Genomic DNA, 19,423 nt, shown 5'->3' on the forward strand with positions numbered 1-19,423 from the left:
TGTAAAAAAAAAAAAAAAGAAAAAAAAAAAAAGAGGTAAATGAAGGGTCTGAACAGAAGTTGTGTAGCTGCTTTGATTCTGCTCTCCTACACACTGCCCGCTCTACTAAAAGACAAAAGCAGTAGTATATCGCCTGCGCATTCAACTTGCACTTCTTAAATCCCTTTGTTTTCGTTCACTTTGAAGTGGGGGCTGAAGAATGGAAGCTTTCAGTTTTCTGTGAAAGCGGCTAACTAGTGCATGAGTGATCAATCACAGTGCATATCGAGGGTGGGGAAATCATTACAGCCTGTGTGGTAGAGTGAAGTTGGCCTGACATGTTTGATGGTCTCTGTGACAACAGTTAATGACAGCATGGGTGGGGGTATAGGAATTGATTGGCCTCCAGATATAAGTTGGAAACGACCAGACTCCATGCCAGTCAGAGGAGGCAGCTGAGCAAGATTTACAGGCTGCAGGCAATCTCCTCTCCTCTCCTCTCCTCTCCTCTCAATGACCCCCTTCACTTTTCAACTCAGACTGCACCCTCTTAGACAAGCTTTGTTTTTCTTTAGACTTTAGATTTTTTCTGCTCTTTTCTGTCAAGATGATCTCTCACTGCTTCAGTAACGCTGTGATACAAGCTCTGAGGAGGGTTTATCACCCTGTAAGATCCACTTTGCACTGATTTTAAATCAACTCATTGTGTCATTTAACATACCTCAGCATTTCCTTCCTGTTGGCTTTCCTCAGAATGATTTTTTAAAGCTACATTTCTGTAAAACCATCATTGAAGAGGCTTTAGGAAAAAAAAAGTTTAAGGAATCAACTGGAGGTCCAGTTGCATCTCCCATCTCTTGGGAGGTCTTTGCTGGATTACTTTATATTTCTTAAGCATGCCACCTTCAGATATTGTTAATTTGTTGTAGCTTTTTAGGCTTTTTTCTTTTGTCCTGTAAAAACTGTGTTTTCTTTGGTATTTTCAAGAGGTGCAACAAATGAAATGATGGCAAATTGTTTTTTGTGGCAGACTGGGTAAGAAATGACCTAAATAACCTGTTCTTAAGCGAAGCTATTCGTGGATTCTTTTAGAGTAGAATTTAAATGAGGATTGGTTCAAGAATATTGCACTGTACTGTGATGAGTACTGTATTTGCAGCTGGAGAGTGGTGCACTGTAAAGCAGAATGTAATGAGAAAAAACCTCAGGATTAGAGCGGCGCAGAGAACAGGAGTAGTTTCCTTATTTTCTAAATTTATTTTGATTTTTAATGAAACAGTGCTTCTCTTTTGGGAATAAAGTCCCAAATGTGAATGACTATCACCTTAACAGCAGACAAAACCAGTTGGCTACCGTATGTTTATCATAGAAAAAACAGTTCTCACACAGATCAGTAATTACGTGATTTTCCTATAATGCTTTTCCTCAACATCTGTAAAGAGAAAAAGTCACGGGATTTGCTTGGATCATGCTTCTCTGGACCTTCTCAGTTTATTCAGATAAACTGCACTTCAAGTGAGAGTTCAGCTTAAAACAAAAAGATCAGCATGGAAACATCCCTGCTCAAAGCACCAAGAAACAAAACCAATGACCCACTGCTTCCAATATATTATAGACAGAGAGCCCGCCTTGCTGCCAGTGCTGCAAATCCCACCTGACATATGCAGCCATTAACAGTAGTGTATGGCGAATCAGGCCCTCCAGTCTGGATGCAGACGATCACTATGGCCTGACATAGCCTTTGAATTAACTGTGCATCCTGGCACACCCAGTTAACAGTCAGCAACTCTGCTTGTGATTTGTGTACTGTGGCTTCAAATATACTGTTAGAATAGAGCCACAAATTTACAGCGAGGCCGGTGGACTCTGCGCACCATCGTCCACACTCCATGCTTTAATTGTCCCATATGAAGATGATGTAAATATGAACACACACTGGCCGCTCTGTCTCCGCTCATTCAATCACAAATGCAGTACATCAACACAAACTCTTCACTTGAGCAAGTCAATACGGTTTTTCCACGCTGTTGAGTGCAAACAGGATCATTGGAAATGCAGGCGAAAAGGAGGAGAGGGACGAGGAGAACTTTAGTGAGTCGATAGAACCCGCCAGTGTTACTATGCCTTCCAGAGACATAGTAGATAAATTAATCGGAATAAACTCACAAGTGTGTACAGAGAATGTGTTGTGCACTGTTCATTTACCACAAATTGCCTTCACATACACGCAGTATTCACATTTAGCTGTACAGATTTTTAAAGCTGCCCTTGAAGCAGCAGTTTAGTCTCTGAGGATTTCTGCTGGAAGAAGAAAAAAAAAAAAAAAATCAGTAGAATTGGAGTTAGCTGAAGGCTTCCCTGCCTCTCACAACCCACTCCCAGTTTCCCCACACTGATTAACAAACCAAATGATGCCCTTTTCCAAGAAATCACTTATGCTGGAGCCTTGGTATGGTATGGAGTGCTAGTGTCATTCTTTCTCAGTGCAGATGTATCAATCAGCCACGTCTACGCAAAGCCCCTCATCATTCAGTGCAAATGAGGCTGCTGGTTCCGGGCCAAGCTTTACTCACTGGTGCTGAGGTTTTCAAAGAGCTGCTCAAGTCCAACACATCAGAACCAGCCACTGTAAATATAGGATGGCATGTTGTTTATGGGTATCAAGTGAAAGTGCCTGTAGGAAAAAGACAGCCAGTAATGCACACAAAACATCTGGGGTCTCGAACCTAAATCAACACAGACGTGTCATTCACTTAGACAAAGCACCAAAGCTTCTGCAATTATCTCTCTGTCTATAGCAATTTTCTGTTGCAGCTACTGCGTTTTATCCTGCCAGACAACATACATATGAGATACTGTATCTCTCAGGGCCTTTAGTGGCTGATTTAGCTGGCAGAGAGGGAGATGAAGGGGAAAAAAGGAAAAAACATTTGTCACAGGCAATTGAGAGTCAGAGACATGCGATCAATCACCCAGGACGAATGAAATCCATCTTTTGTAAGTGATCAGGAAAACTGAAGTGGTGAGAGTCATCCTCGAGTGGTGATGTGAGCAATCAAATGCAGTAATTTCAGAGGACCGTTGATGAAAATCACAGATTCTCTCCTAGTTTTGTTAGCATTTAAAACACACTCACACTCGTACATAGAGAACATGCAAGTAGACATAAAGTGCACTGAAGGGGAAACACACATTTCTCAAGTTTGAGACCAGCTGTTCTCTAATTACAGAAACGGGCAGCGTGACAGTGTTGGGAGGCAATAGGTTGGCTTTCAAGGGGGACTCAGTCCTGTTTCAGTGTCAAGCAGCAGGTTGGTACCCTCAACCTGTTCTGCAGTGGCTGGTGGGTCACAAAAAGGTAAATACATACTAGATGTTTGTCTTATGAGCTGAATTGCTATTTGATTATTGTGCTGTAACTTACTGAAGAAAATTTTCCCAGTAGAAAGTTGAAAATGTTACCAGTCCCAGCTTTAAAAGGGCTAAATTCCTCTGCACTCATGTTATTCTTGTCAGCAGTGAAATCATCAGTCAGTGTCAGCGAACCCGTCATCTAACAACCATACATTTCTCAGGAGAATCATGGTATTTAATAGAAGAGGGGCCGCTTCATTTATTTTTCACACTCTTGAATCCTTTTCGTAGAAGTAGAAGTTTGTTTCATCAGAGATATGTCTCCTGTAATCCTCCTGAGGTCCTGATCGCATCTTTACCTCCCTCCTCGGGAGCACTCTTGACACACTGTGCTGTTAAAAAGAGGATATTTATCAGCTTGCAAATAATTTTCTCAGCTATCCAAATTCACTCTCCTCAGATTAGCAGGCATTTGGTCATTTTCTGTATTTCCAGTCATTTATTCTTACAAACCAGAATTGCAGTATGAGATTCCAGCTCTTTGTAGGCCAAGGACTCCCACTGACCCTTTATGAGATGACGTGTCATCAGTGTGTCATTGTGACTGTGGGGTTGCTTTTAGAGGAGATTATAAAAATGATTTGATTGACCCTCCATCTCATTTTATGTGGCTTTAATTATTTTCTTTTAACAATTAATTCAGCATACTCCAAAGCTTTTTTCTAAATTATGTTGTGCTTTGCGGGGGCTTACTTTAAATGAACAGCATAAAAGCTGGCACAAAAATATAGAGTTAGAGAAATCATCTTTGTCTATTTTTGGACATATTTCTGTCATTACAAAACATCACTGTAGGAGACTATTGGTCATTAGGTCTGAAGACTATGCTGTGATGGAAATAATTTCTGGAATTTCCAACATAAAGGATGCCTGTCTAAGGCATATATTTATATACAATATAATTATATTAATAATTATATACAAAGTAACAGTGAAAGAGCTACGGAAAAACAATCTAAATAATTATAAGACAAAATCCAAAAACTTTAAGATCAGACAATATTTTATGAGTTCTTTGCACCCCTGCTATTTTCCTTATCTCTTTATAACCAAATATGCAGTTATCTTGTTTATAGCAATGTGCTGAATCCCTTATTAAAAATATTCAAGTGTATATATAAAGTGCAAAGCAGAATGCTTCCTTTCCTGGAGTCATACCAGGTTGGCTTTAATACTCCATAAAACTTGCCATGGTTCAGGTGGATGAGTGGGCTATACACTAATAGTGAGATTGCCAGTTTTAAAGCAATATGAAAAGCCACAAATAGAAGCCATTAACACTGTTTATGCTCAAACTAATTCCCATCACCTCTACCACAATGTAAACCTGAGCAAATGCTCAAAGTGATTTAATGAATTGGTGTTTTCTGACACATTTGAACTGCTTGGCAGAAAACAACATCAATATTCAGACTGAATATCACCCAGCTTTTCGCTAAAGGCCAGCGTTGAAATCCCTGCTGGTGCTAAGCGGGAAGAGTCTCAAAGATCCCTGCTGGGGCTCTTTTAATCCTGTTCTCACCTGCTAAAGTGGAATTTTATACCATTAGCACCCTCTCACAGGCATCCTGATATTTTATGGAGGGGTTTCATTGATCTTGTTCCTCCTGCCATCCACTGATTGTATTAAATGTATTTGGAAGAAAGAAAATTGTCCAGATGTGCAACTCACCAAACTTCTGGTTTGCTTTGTACAGTTCTCTTTCAAGCTTCCTTTCAACTGCGTTTGACTCCATCTCTAATTAGCAGAGCCAGTCTTGATCTCCTGTTGCCTTAGATTAGAGCTGTAATCCCGGTTTAATACGTAACAAGAATATAACAAGTAAGTGAAGATGCAACTGTACTGATATCTTTCTAAATAAAACGAAGACAATGTTGATTTTAAATGTGGGTTTGTAATGAAATCGGAACTTTTCATTTAAACCCAGCATATTTATCTACCCTGTATTCATCAGGACATTTGAAATCGGCTATACGTCTCAGTGACACTCACAGACTGATTCATTCAGATTATCAATGGAATAAGTTGTAAATAATAACTTTCTCTCACTGGGAACTGGTATGGAGGTGAACCAGCGGGAATACAACATCACCATAAGACAGATGAGGAGCCTCTTCACTGTGACCAGCAACCTCAGTGTTACGGCCACTAAAAGCTTCCCGGTGCACTGCCTGGCTTCTGTGTCCGCGCTCAAACAACCCCTGAAGAGCAGCGTCAATCTAACAGTGGGTGAGAAAACACAAATGCAGTGTGTTTTGACTAATTAACACTCATGCAAGTAGAATTACAGTAAAAGTTTCCTCTCATGTTTAATCCCCGTTCTTGACATTTCTTTCTTTTTAATCCACTTCCCTTTGTGCATCTTATCTTGTTCTCTCTTTTTTTTTCTTTGTGTATAATGTGACTGTAGTTAAAGATGAGTAAAGTTAAAATGAAGAAAGAGTGGCCAGTTTAATAGTACATGAGTTTACATCCAGGCAGCAACCAGGTTATTAACCTCTCTGAGGACCAGAGTGTCAAATAAATTGTATTATCTTAGTAACCAATTGTATATTGTTTGTGTTTCCTCAGTAAATATCCGCTCTCCTACAATAACATTCTCTGCTCTCACCAATCTGTAATTGAATTTCACTGTACCATCACTTCCAAGCTGAAACACTGATGTGACCTTTTCTCTTCAGTTGCAGAGGTGTTGCAAGAAGAGGAAAATGACTGCACGGTGCCGCTGGCAATAACCGCCTCTCTCTCTGCTCTTCTGCTGCTCATGCTGCTCTGCATCTGCACTGTCCTCTGTTACAGACGCAGGAGACAAGCGAGTAGGTCCTTTTCTCCTTCTTAAATTGCTTAAAGTGAACAAATGCCAGCTCACCCTGCAATTTCGCAGCACAAGCTGTGATTAAAGCATAACGAAGAAGATAGACGGCTCAGTACTGTGGTGCGATACTGCCCTGTGGTGACCTTCAACAAGGGCGCGTAGTATTTTTTCTGAAAAAAGAAGAACATTAGTTGTCAGCAGAACACACTGCTGTTCTGGAAACTGCAGAAGAAGAAAAAAAAGGTTAGAGAGGTATGTAGTAACTCCCAAGTTGGTAGTTGAGTCCTGGCTGGAAGAGGAGTAATTAAACTTTTAAATATGTAATTTGACATTTTGATGCCAATGTCAAATCTTACATGACAGAGAGGATTACAAGCTTTAAACAGTGAGCCAGAGAGAGGTTTCTTAATAATACAACATCTTTAATTGATTTGTTTTTATCTTAAGTATATCACAAAACAGTAGAAAGGACTATATAAAAACACTTTGTCTTCTGATTGCCTTTTTCTGCTTTAAGGACATCAATGTCGACAGCTTCTTAAAGCTGGTAACATTTTAAAGAACATTTCAAAACTCCAGCTCAAGTTTGAAATGAGGCTGTGAAAATCTGTGATGCGTTTTTAATCTGATGTTGACACGTAAACTCAAGCCTTCATAATGTTCACTTTATTTTTAAGAAAAACAAATTATGTCCTGATATGTAAAACTTTAGAAGTGAGTGGGACAACTTTCTCTTTACATGCTGTTATGTAGGTTGATGTTCTCACATACACCACGATTTGATATTTCATGCAGTAATATTCTTGTACAATCAATCTAATTACCCTCATTCAACACAATTAAAGCCTAAAGGTGATAAGAGCCAGCTCTAAGGGGATTGTTGATTTGGATGAGGAGGTGGCCTGTTTGTGTGCGATAACAAAAAGTGGCCCTGAGTTGTACTTTTTTAAGTCATTGTAATCCCCATGACTGATTCTGGACCACTGCAAATCATGGCCAAGGTTTGGAGCTGAAGGATTATCCTGAAAGCAGGTGCGACCTTTCTGCACCTGAAACGTCCGACACCTCCTTCACTGCTTTCCTTACTCCAGTCTTAAAGCTTTATAGCAATGTATATAAAAAACATAAACTAAACAAAAAAAAACTCATGAGGCAGTTTCACATGTTAGAAGATGTGGCATGCTTCCAAGTCACTAAGCCTCTCTTTGAGTAATCCTCCTCAATGGGGAGTAATGTATGCATTGTAATCATTGAGAAAAGAGAAGGGATCTCATACAGTCACCCTACGAAGACTTTTGGCCTGTCAGGAAGGATTAAAAATATATTGACAAAGACTGTTTCTTTCCCTGTAAAAGGAACAGTTTATATCTCTCCTAAGGCAAGCAGCATCTGCATCATTGTATTATTGTTGCGTTTTTGCCCTGGCCACAAGGACCTTTGCCTAAAGGCGACCAAGAAGCTATGTTACAAAACTCATTAATGCTTAGCTCCAGCTTTCGCTGCGGAATTACAAGCTGACTAGAGGCTCTGATATTAGAGCAGAGCCCAAAGCAATTAACATCAGGACATTTACAGCTTTCAGAGATACAGCGAGCCAGCTCAGTGGTTCTGTGGTCAATGCAGAGAGTGTCATAAAGACTTGTAACACTGACTGTATATGACTTTATTTTTTCTTTGCAGAGGCAAACCAACAGAAGGCTAAGAGGTAAGTTTTAAAAGTGTTTGCTTTAGACGGTGTTTGCTTCATGCAGCCACAAATGTTGGATTTTCTTCACAATGCTAAAAGGACTTCAAAAAATCAACCATGGTGTCTGTAGAAAAATGGCTTTCTTGCAGAGTGATCAGGTATCTAGTGATCAGAGCGATGCAGCACAATTCTGTACTGAGATCCATTTATGGTTCATCTAATTTGAAGACTCAGCATGAATCTCCTCGAATACATTCAGCTTATTTCTGAGAGAGAATGGGCCTTTATTGATCCTCATTATGTAAGAAAATGAAAGGCATGGATTTGAAATGGCACGCAATAAAGAAAAATCATAATTTATAACAACTTCATTAAGATTAGAATAGTTAAAGCTGATATCTCAAACATTATATTTGTCAGCATTTTTTACACAGCTGAAATTCACTTGGAGGTAGGTTGGGTCTAATAAAAGGAGGAGAAAAAAAAAAGATGATGATGATGCTCATTTTTCATCTGTCAGGGTACTTTATGATGAGAACAAAGCAGAGGCCGCTAATGTACTGCAGCTCTATGGGAAAGGAAAATTGTCCCCACTAGTATGGCCCCTGACAATGTGACTCTACCATTTCTTAGCGAAAGGTTATCGCTTACATTGCACGTTCTCTTGGGCTTTTTTTCAGGTCTGACCAATCTGTGCTTGATAGAAGCTCAGTTGCTGCAGTAACAGGGGGGAAAGTCAACTTAGGGTACTCCAGCGATGGCCAACCAGGTGAGAAAATGACAACTTGTATCAACCAATTATAACTTTAGGTTTAAAAAAGATTGATTTTATTAATTCATATCCACTGATATCCATATATATCCATCAACTCTCCACTTCTGATCATGAGAGTCCAGGCAACAATCAAGCAACAACATGTTGAGTGCTGAAACAAAGAAATTACATTATTTATTCTAAAGAGAGATTTTAAAATATAGCATTTAATAACAAACATTACACTTAAAAAAACCTTTATGTTGTCTTGTTTTGCACCTTTATAGCATGTCATCTTAAGGCACACTATAAAGGTGTATAAGCTGAAGAGAACAATTGCAATATGTTAAAAAAGATAAAGGTTTCTCTTAGATTTCATTACATGGCTTCAGCTTGTTGGAGTCCTGTTCATCGTGTGTTTGGTTCCATAAAGCACCAAATATTTTCTATAGGTGACAGCTCTGACTGAAGCAAAGCTTTTGTGAAAAAAGATCAGTGTCTAGAGCAATAATTGCACCTTTACAGGCGTGCAGCTTACACATGCCTCCTCCATCATCACTGATGGAGGGACTTTCTCAGTGGGCACTTTCTCACTTTGCCACAGTCCATTTTTGACAAGTTCAGGCTCAGAGAAGCTGGTGGTGCTTTTAGCAGATCTTTTTACTTGGGAGCCAGATTTTTGTACCAACATGGTGTGTTCACTGATGGTGGATATTTAGAAATATTCCTGAACACATGCAACAGTTTCCACAGAAACTGGTCAGTTTTTAATGCAGTGTGACGTCAGAGATCAGCGATCACATCTGCTGAGTATTGCTCTTCAGCTTTGCCCTCTTTGTAAGGAGATTGAATCTTTCTATAACATTTAGTACGACAGATGATGAAATCCCCTGTCTTCACCTCGGAAAGACTCTCTGGGATGTTCGTTGTTACTCAGAGTCACGTTATGGATATGTTGCCAGTTAATCAGTTTAGATACATGATATTCTATTTGGTGATTCATTTCCTTTTAGCATTACACATATTTTCAAATATTTTCACCCCTTTTCCTAAGTTTAAGAAAGATGTTTATTACATCACATTTCAAATCAGCATATATTTTTCTGTCTGCATTTGCTACGTTGTCATTATTGTTTGTTTGTTTTGATGAAGCTATTATTTGATTTGCAAATCCTTGCAGCCTTATGTGACAGTTTGTTTAAGACATTAATTAAAGTTTCAACATCATTATTGTTTTTCCAGAGAAAAACAAAAATATACATAAACTCAGGATGTTTTGTTTGCTTGACACTTTTGACCCACTAAATCTCCCACTCCCCACTCCCACTGCTGTCCATTTTAGATCTAGATTAGGGGACACAGCACCTGTTTGCTGGAGCTGTTAGGTTTTATCAAGCTAAAATGCTGTTTTTCTCTCCACAGGTTCACAACACAGTGACATTATCACAGAAATTCGCAGCAGGATAGACTTGTCCAACTTTAACAAGGTAAAAGGGAAAAAGCCAACATGAAACTGTGAGATGGAGAGAGGTGGAGGTGGAGAGAAAGGTGCCGATCAAGTAGAGCCAAATAATATAGCTGGTCATTGAGCAGCTGGATGTTTTGTCACAGCCTCCCATATTGTGGAAGGCATGGGGACACTGCACTGCTGCACTTCCAATCACACAGCTTGACATTTAGCATTTCAGCACATTACAACATAAATCTGAATGCAGAGTAACATGCTTTTTGGGCATTTTTGATGATTTTAAATCTGTAGAGCCCTTCATGACTCCACAAATGGAATCAGCTTTATTTTTAGCTTACATGCTTCTAGTGTATCATGAGGGTGCTGAACAGACTGAGATTTCACAGTGAGACAAACTAGAAAAAACATCTTTCTCCCTTGTCGTTACACCCTCTAAATATATTTTGTCATTTCCACTTGATGTAACCGTTAGTGTTGAGGAGGTAATTGTAGCCCAGAGGGATGACCTGGCGCAGTCTCTTGGATTTTCCTTTTGTTTCTCAATTACATATTATATTGATATCCGGAATGGAGCGCAGCATTCCTCTGGGCTGGTTTATGAAAGGACACCCCAAGTAAAGTCTTTAAATCATAGTTTCTTCTCCAAATTACCTCTGACGTGAAGCAGCTCTGACTTGAGGTCACAAATTCAGTTCTGATTCACTGACTTGAAGTAATTGACCACTGCCTGAGGTTTTGTAATTGGATTACCTTATCAGGAGTGTGAGAGACAGTCTATTTGAAGCCTTAGGGGTTGTAGTCATGTCTTTTTTTCCTTTAGATATGTCTGGGGGTGACTGCACAAAAGGTTTTCTAAAGAAGTACATGACAGAGTAACACAGCATCAGTGCTGCGCTTACAGTCTTGTGAAAAAGAAGGCACCCCCTCTTTTAGCTCTTAGGTTTTATTTAACAGCACACGTTAAAAAAAATAGCAAAGAATAAAAAAACAACAACAACAACAACAAAAAAAAAAACACCTGACATAGTCCTTCACTTTCATTTTTGCTTAATTTCAGTTTTTTTTAAACAGGGGGTAAGAAGCCCAAATTCTCAAGCAGAGTGAATTATTTTTTTTAAAAAAATATTTGAGTTTATTTAAAAACATGTTCAACCATCTTTAATAGTAATAACAATAATGTTCTCACTGTGAAGGAATTTATCCAACCCAAGGTCTTATCTTTGTCTAGTTGGTTGGAAGCCAACATGGTGGTGCTAGTCACAGCCAAATATCTCAACTTTGATCTCATCTGTCCAAAGTGTTTTGGTGTGCTCAGTTGCAGCTTTGCAATCCTAAACGGTGCAGTCATAGTCCTTTCAGAGAGAAGAGGTTCTCTCCAGTAAACCCGCACAAACTGGTCAAAAATGTTCAGTCTTTCAGCATACTGTCATAAACATGAACATATAACATACTGAGTCCTGTAGAGTCTGTGATGCAACGTGTGGGTTTTCTTGCACTATTACATTTATTACATTAGTATTACCTGAGTATTACATGGACAGATGTTCCAGAGAACCTACTTGGATGTCGACACGTTGGCTGCTATGAATATTAACAACTGGTGAATAATCTTTCTCAGTGTAGAATGATGGAATCCAATTTGTTTTTATAGTATCAAAATTTTAAAATGAAGGTGGGACAAACAGTTTCTTCTCTTGCAGAAAATGTTTCTGCAAATAAATATCATGCCTCCGATACTGTAGAATACATGACTTGAATTCCAGTTTCTACTTGCTTCATGTGACCGATTTGATTCTGTGGAATGTATGCGCCGGTTTTAGATCAAACTGAATGTTGATGTTATTCTTCAGGTCCCTGATGTTGTGCATGCCAGCAGCCAGTCTCTGCAGAGCGAGACCCACACCGCAGAGTTTGAAGATGAGGAAACTTCCAACAACATCAGGAGAATTACTACCGTTTGAATCTTTTTACCTTGTATTTTTCTTCCGTGTGAAGTTTCATCTTGTCTTTTTTGAGATTATATTAGTGTCTTTTTTGTCTTATTTGTGTCTTTCCATGATATTATATTAAACAATGGTTTAATTATGTGTTTGTATTTTCTTGGCTTTGAAAAGAAAAAAAGATAAACCTTGTTGTCTAAGTGAAATATTATACATAATGTATTGCATGTGGTAAATTATGTAAGGATAATAAAAGCAAACTTTTTAAGTAAACTAAACTAACCTAATCTATTTGTTTAAGCAACGAGGGTTATTTTACAGGATAATACATATATGAAAAACAGAAAAAGCTTTTCTACTTTTATACAGCAAATACTTTTATAGGTATTAGGTGTATTTTGAATTGCCACCACACAACCAGTTTCTATTTGGAGCTTTTCATTAGCTGAGATTTTTACTCCACAATGAAGACGAGTAGCACAAATTAGTGAAGTGTTTAATGGTCAAAATTGTGATTAAAAATTGCCTGATTAAGTCCGTTCTCATGATGTTCATTCAAAAAGAAAATGCTCATGCCTGGGCATGAATTGCATTATCACATTACTAACAGAGGTTAAAATGTAACCCAACAATGAATGCTTGATGGAGTAAAAGTTTCACCAAAAAGACCGTGGATAAAATTCAGGTAAATAATTAAGTTGAGCTCTTTGACTTTCAAAAAACCTGTATTGTGACAACTTTCAGTTATTATTTCTCTTGCAGGGATAGTACTATGCTAATCTGTTAATATTTCTAATATCTGCTATTGTTTTATAAGATGGCAAAAAGCTGTCTTAGTGACAGCTGTTACACTCATTCAGCCTCTGCTGCTGGTCTGCATTTTCTTTTTCACTGCTGACTCAGGTGAAATGTGCATATATACTCAAGCATAGAAAAGTAGCAATGTGTTGCAATTTTTTCTGGATCTGCAGCTTTCCACAGTCATTTAGTGAGAAAAAACACGTAATCACAAACTGACAAATCACAAGAGATTACATTTGCGTTGCCAGATTAGTATAGCCTGGTTGAAAGGGACGCATCGAGCATCTGCAGACCTGCACAGAGCTCACAGATGCCATTAAAAGCTGCTTCTCCATGTTAATATTGGACTCTGGTTTGTATTAGTAGACCAGAGTTTTCGGATCTAAGAGCTCTGCTTGGTTTATATTCTTGGAACAAATTACAGAGATATTCTGGGCCAAAACTGTTCTAGGATTTATAAACAATCGGTATCATTATTCTGTGACTGACTGGAAGCCAGTGTAAAGATTTTAAAACTGGGATGATGAGTTCAGATCTCTTAGTCCTAGTTAAAACTCTTTCAGCAGCATCTGTATGAGCTTCAAATGTTTAATGGTCTTGTTAGGAAGTCCTGTTAAAAGACCAGTAAAGTAATCCAGTCTACTGGAGATGAATGCATGATGAGTTCTCCTGGTCTTTCTGGGTAATAAAACTTTTAATTTTGTTGATCTTAGATGGTAAAAAGCTTTATTCAGTATGAAAATCGTTCAGTATATTGAAGCTGCTAGATAGAGAAGATCTAGGGGGTGGGAGATAACATGGACTTGCTCCACACTGATTGATATCCAGGTCATTACACAGTCCAACATACTGGTGAATCATTTGTACAATACCTCATTATACAGTCCTGATATTAGTATTTCATTTCCAGTCTGTTCCATCATATTGGTCTAATCCTTCTACCAGGAGGACCATAATCCAGTTCCTCCATCTTCTGCTGATATTTTAATTAATTTTACAACCACTGAAAGGAAATAGCGGTGAAATACAGTATCAGTGGTAAAAGCCTGAGTAAAGTGACATTGGGACTGGTGCTGCTGAAAGAGTGGTGCTGTGGTTGAGCTCTTGCAGTAATGCATGTGATAACAGATTTATCTCTGTGTGTAGTGGCTGACATAACATTTGCATTTCTTAATAGTAAAGGATGGGAGGAAGTGGTGTGGTAGCAATGGAGCGACATGAATCTTCTGGACACACTATGGAGCATCTTGCAGCTCATTGTGCTGCTGCTACCCATGGATTATTTTTCACATTTCTGAACTTATGTCAACAATAATTTAAATGGTTCCAATTTGAATAAATAATTCATTCACTGAGGTACCCATCATTTTAATTGCAGCATGATATATGACAAAAGCCTGTGCGGGGAGGAAGGCTTTAATTAAATGATTCTGTAACTCTTGAAAGTATTTGTGCCTTTTCAGGGTGAAAAACTGTGCACACACAGGGAAGAGGGAGGCAGTCTATAGCTTATGTTTTGTTGAACAGAAAATACTAATTTCATTTTGCTGAAGGCCAGTGCACACTCAGACATGCTTCATATTTGATTGATCTTTCCTGGCAACCTTGATTAGCTGAATCAGAGAGCAAACACATATAAAAAATCTCATGCTAGCTAAAACATCTCAAATGCCATTTAAGGCAAATTCAGTCAATTTGGAGGCGGCTTGAATAATTTCCAATAATAAAAAACATAAAAAGGAGATTTTGCTCAGAGGTTAGTAGCAGGCAAAAGATGTACATATACTAAATGTAATAAAATCCCAGTTGGCATTTTAGAGAGATTTCCACTTGAATTGTAAAAATATATAGTGACAGCATGCATTCCTGCATTATTGAAAGTAGCACGCTGACATAATTCTCTGCTCTTATCCATCACCAGATGGCTGACACAGATCCTCAGTTTGGAAATCACATCTTGGCAGTGATTGTGAATGATGATATGCTTTCATCGTCGCCACCTTCTGTTTTCTTCCACCAAACGTTTGGCGCCGAAGCGGCAGGCTATTAAATAAATTAGGTTTCCTCCGGTGCACCTGACACAGCCAGGCGCAAAGTGAGAGGCCTATTACATGGCCTGCTTTGGTGTTTTGTTTTGCAGCTTAACCTTACCCTTCCCTGGGGCTTACTTAGGGTGCTCCGTGGGTGTCAGTTACACCCCACAAAATGGTTTGTCTGTGTCACGTGGAGGCACCCAAAGCTCACTGAGTCTGCTGGGCCAGAGCCTCACAGACAGGGACCATCACTTTCACTTTTCATAAGTGTAGCCATCTTTAGATGTATCTGTCACTCTTCACATCGGTCCCACTTGTCTCGTCCATCACAAGCCAATCTTGTCCTCGCGTGACATGGCAGCTGCACTGCACATGCTCAGTTGCTAATGCTGTTCAGGCAACCAAACTCTTACGTCAGTGTGTTCACTTAAGTGTGCGAGGGACGACCTGTCAGTGCTTCAGGTATCTCCTGATGACAGGTCTCTCCTGACAGGGGAGGACGAAACAGGAGTCTACTGCTAAGGCACAGCTCCCCAGCAAACAGTTTTTATTTTGTTGACAGTTAGCATAAAGCCAATGCACTCTTTTCTTTTTGATAAATACATGGAAACTTTCCTTAATGGCTCTCTGGAGTATAATGCAATGTCCCCAGTGGCTTGTTATATCTTGCTTTCCACTTCCTGTTTTTCAGGGTCCATTAGCAGTCCAGTCATTGAACTGCTGTTGGAAGAGCAGAGTACATTTAAAATAAATATTTCTTTACAACTATGTGTGACAACTGTAAAGCATACAACCTGCAAATGCCTGTTTTTTTTCTTCACAAATTTGACTAGAAATGTATTGTTATGAAAGACATAATAACTTCAACCTCACAAGTAGTAGTTGTTGGAGGCTAATTTTAGCTGTGGATGTGCACGAGCATGTAATGCTTCAGTAGTAAGACTTTACACTGCACAACAGATTGCACGAAATTTGCTCAAAATAAATAAAAGCGTCCATGTTCATGAAAGGGAAGTAGCGTGGCAACGCAAAAATAAAGCTAAATTAGGTTTTTTAATGGTTTTAAGCAAGTTGTTTAAAGAACAAACAAGTTTGGGAGATTTAGGAAACTATAAAGCAACATCAAGTGTCATACACATACTTAAATTTTTCATAGGTAAAGTTAATCCATGCTTACTCTGTTTTTTTTTGATCTACCCGTGAATAAATATAAGAAGCTCAAGAGAGCTTCACCATCAGCTTTATAAATATTTATTCAAGCACAGCAGTGACACATAAGTTCTGCAGCTTCAAAATGCCACTGTGTTGATTGACTTGAATTAAATGGACACTCTTGGCACCGGTCAGAGCGAATTAAGCAATAGATGCATTGTTTGGGCACTCAAGGGTGAGCACTGGTATTGCACCACTGATGAATAACTTAACATGTCCACTCATTATTGAAAAGCAATGCTTTTAAGAGTATCATGGCGTGGGGTTCCTACTAAATTAAAAACCTTCAAAAGTTACTCAGAGCCATTGTATTGTGTGTCCAGAGTCATTACCAGCGAATGAGGCCAGAATCCTTTACCTGACCTTGTTAGGAGACTCTTGAACAGTTGTTCAGTGTAACACAGAGAGTGATTTTGCAGGCTAATCACCACAGTGATGAAGAAATATTCAATTGTTATGGCAACCCCACTTTACAGTGAAAAAAAACAAAACAATTTGTGATGCAGCTTTTGCTTAGGCGGTGTACGGGCGGTCCTTAAGTCAGAAAGGTATTTGTTTGATTTCTAGTATACATGTTAAAGTATTTATTTATAAGTTTACTTGTTAAAGGTTTTTATTTTAAATTTTATTTATTTTTTTTTTACCTGTCTTGTGCAGCATCATGACAGCAGAATGATGGCACGACTGCTTTGCTAAGAGGAGCATTTTAGATATGAAGCTCTCCGTTATTCTGAAACAAGATTTGCTCTGGAGGAACACTAAAAAGGAAGAGGATAAACAACAAAGAAAAGGGAAGTGAAGAGAGCGAAAGGAGAGGTAAACAAATGATACAAAGCAGCCAGAACAACAGTACAACTGAACCCAAGCACCAACAGAAAACCAGCTTCTACACCTTTGGGCTCATTCACATCAACCTTTTTGATTCGAATCCCAGTCTGTTTGCTCAGAAAGTCCGCGTCGTTTGGGGAAACATGAATGAGCCAAACAAATTCCTATGCGGATCAAAGAAGCAGATTCTGTTTGCCTAAAAACGCAGGTCTCGGTTTGCTTCAAGCAGATCAAATACAGGAAGTGAACTACAAAACAGTCACTTCCTGCATTTGATGTAGCATTGCATTCTGGGTAAAAACATAGCGATTGTGTTGAGAGTCCTCTGCCTCATCAGTTGTTCATACTGCATCAATTGTTGCAGTGTATTTCTGCAGTACACTTGGATAAGATAAAATTAAAAACCCCAAACAGCTATAGTTTCCTACTCCATGTTTAGCTCGCAAGAGGAGGAAACAGAGTTTTCTTCTTCACACGAATCTTCTCCTCTCTTTTGCTAAATACTAGTGCAGCGCCACCTTTGATGGAAATGGGGGTATATATGCAGCATGAACGTGATCTCGGTCTGCATAGATCCACCCCCTACAGCTGAGCCGAGTCCCCAATTGGACAGTCTATATTAATGTAAATGCACCCTATAAAGAAACAGTCAAAAATCAATAAAAAAACAACACAACACACAATCATCAGGAAGAAATTTTATAGCAGACAATTTTAAGGATATGGTGGGAAAAGGAGTGCTGTCAGAAATAGCAACTCTATCTTGTGCATATGTTAATATGATATCTGTGTTTATAGTTTTAAGGCAAAGTGCAAATATAGACTGGACCTAAACACACTCGGTAATCCTTAAAGTGCAACTGAATAAGAGAACATACACTATGTAATATGAGAGCTCAAGACATACTGCAAATTTAGAAAAAAATATTACCAGTATTTTCAAATACCTACGTTCTTTTCACCTTTAATTTTGTTACAAGCAGCTGACATAACGTAGCTCAGGTTAGTGAAATACAGGAACATAGAAATAACGCTTAGTCAGTCAATTTCAGCCGTTATTGATGATGCATTTAATGAGACGTGAGAAATCAGAATTTACTAAATCTAACTGGGAAATAGTGGGAAATAATGAATGCCAGTTTGGTGCCATATTTCCTGGTCAGGGTATAAAGTAACATTAAAATACTAACTGAGCATTGCATTATATATTTAAGTTAAACAAACCATTTAAATCCTATTTCAATGAGCTATTTAAAGCAAAGGAATACACAAGTGTCAGTGAGTGTCAGTCTAAAGGCAAAGTAAACGCAGTGAGCAACTTTAAATGAAACTTTTGATGACAGATTCTAAAAATGATGACTGCCCCACAATTCACTTATATTATAATGATGCCAGAGTTACATGGTAGCCTAAACAGTTACCATGGGGAAGAAAGGAATTAAAAGAAGCAAACTCTGAAAGGGCAGAGTCTCATGTTTCTCCTGGAGTTACAGCGGTTGGTGAAACTGTCTCCAAACTTTTAGGGCTTTGCCCCACGTGTCCCGATCTGCCCATCTATCATGGCTGGGCTCAGATAGCAACAACTTTTGCAGGGCAGCAGTTCAGCATGTCAGCGGTTCTGCAGACCACATCCCCTGATAGTGCTGTCCTGATAAATGATATTCAGCTGTCATTGGATAGGCACCCAAAAAGACTTACGCACCAAATCTCTTTTAATAGAAAATACCTCTCATACAATCTAGTACAGACTCGTTGCTCAATTTGACAACTTATACAGTCGCCAGGCAAAGCAGTCTGGAAACTCTGGGGCAGCTCCTGCCATTAGCTACAACCAAAGTAATGCAGAAAAATGGACACATGATAGAGCAAACAAATACTAAGATGAATGCAGATTAACACCCATGGGTTACTTGATGGGGCAAACCTGATTTCAATGCTAAAATTGTTTGCTTGCCTCTAATTTCAGTGTAGTTATTATCATTTTATCAGACAGTTCATTTTAACTAAACAGAACCATGAGAAGTACTAAAATAGAAAATTCTGAAGCTATAATACCATGATTGAAAATGAATCTGGTCAAAATCTGGTTGCAAACTAAAAATGTGTGCCTAAAACACAAATAATACACACATAAATACACTTTATAACAAGTTTACAAACGGCTTCAAGACTGTGATGAGGTCCAGCTTTGACATTTAACATGAAAGTGCATCTTCAGTGCTTGATTTATTCATCAATCAGTTTATAGTTGTATAAAAGATGGAGCCATCTAAATGTTATCTATTGGTCTGTTATCTATCTATTTGAAACTGTCATGATGGTGTGGAGGTGTGGAAGTGCAGGAACGAGAACCAGGAATGCAGAGTCATGATGGTTTATTACAAGAACTGAACTGAAGTGAAGAAAACACAGGAGGCTAACTAAAGTAAACACAATGGACCATTACTGGGACGAGAAAAGAATGGGTATAAATATAGGGAAACCAAACAAG

General features: G+C 38.7%; 1 protein-coding gene across 1 annotated transcript in view; it reads left to right on the top strand.

Moving 5' to 3' along the window:
- The window catches only part of LOC306760131 (uncharacterized protein), a gene marked incomplete at both ends in the record, with an annotated part of 87,398 nt that overhangs the window by 727 nt on the left and 67,248 nt on the right, over positions 1–19,423 (top strand). The window contains 7 exons of the mRNA XM_079245923.1: positions 3,210–3,337; positions 5,461–5,623; positions 6,076–6,210; positions 7,890–7,914; positions 8,577–8,665; positions 10,073–10,137; positions 11,939–12,073. Coding sequence (XP_079102049.1) covers positions 3,210–3,337; positions 5,461–5,623; positions 6,076–6,210; positions 7,890–7,914; positions 8,577–8,665; positions 10,073–10,137; positions 11,939–12,073 — 740 coding nt within the window. The remainder of the gene's footprint in view (positions 1–3,209; positions 3,338–5,460; positions 5,624–6,075; positions 6,211–7,889; positions 7,915–8,576; positions 8,666–10,072; positions 10,138–11,938; positions 12,074–19,423) is intronic.

This window comes from Telmatherina bonti (assembly GCF_933228915.1).
Source record: "Telmatherina bonti genome assembly, chromosome: 9".
Taxonomy (NCBI): Eukaryota; Metazoa; Chordata; class Actinopteri; order Atheriniformes; family Telmatherinidae; genus Telmatherina; species Telmatherina bonti.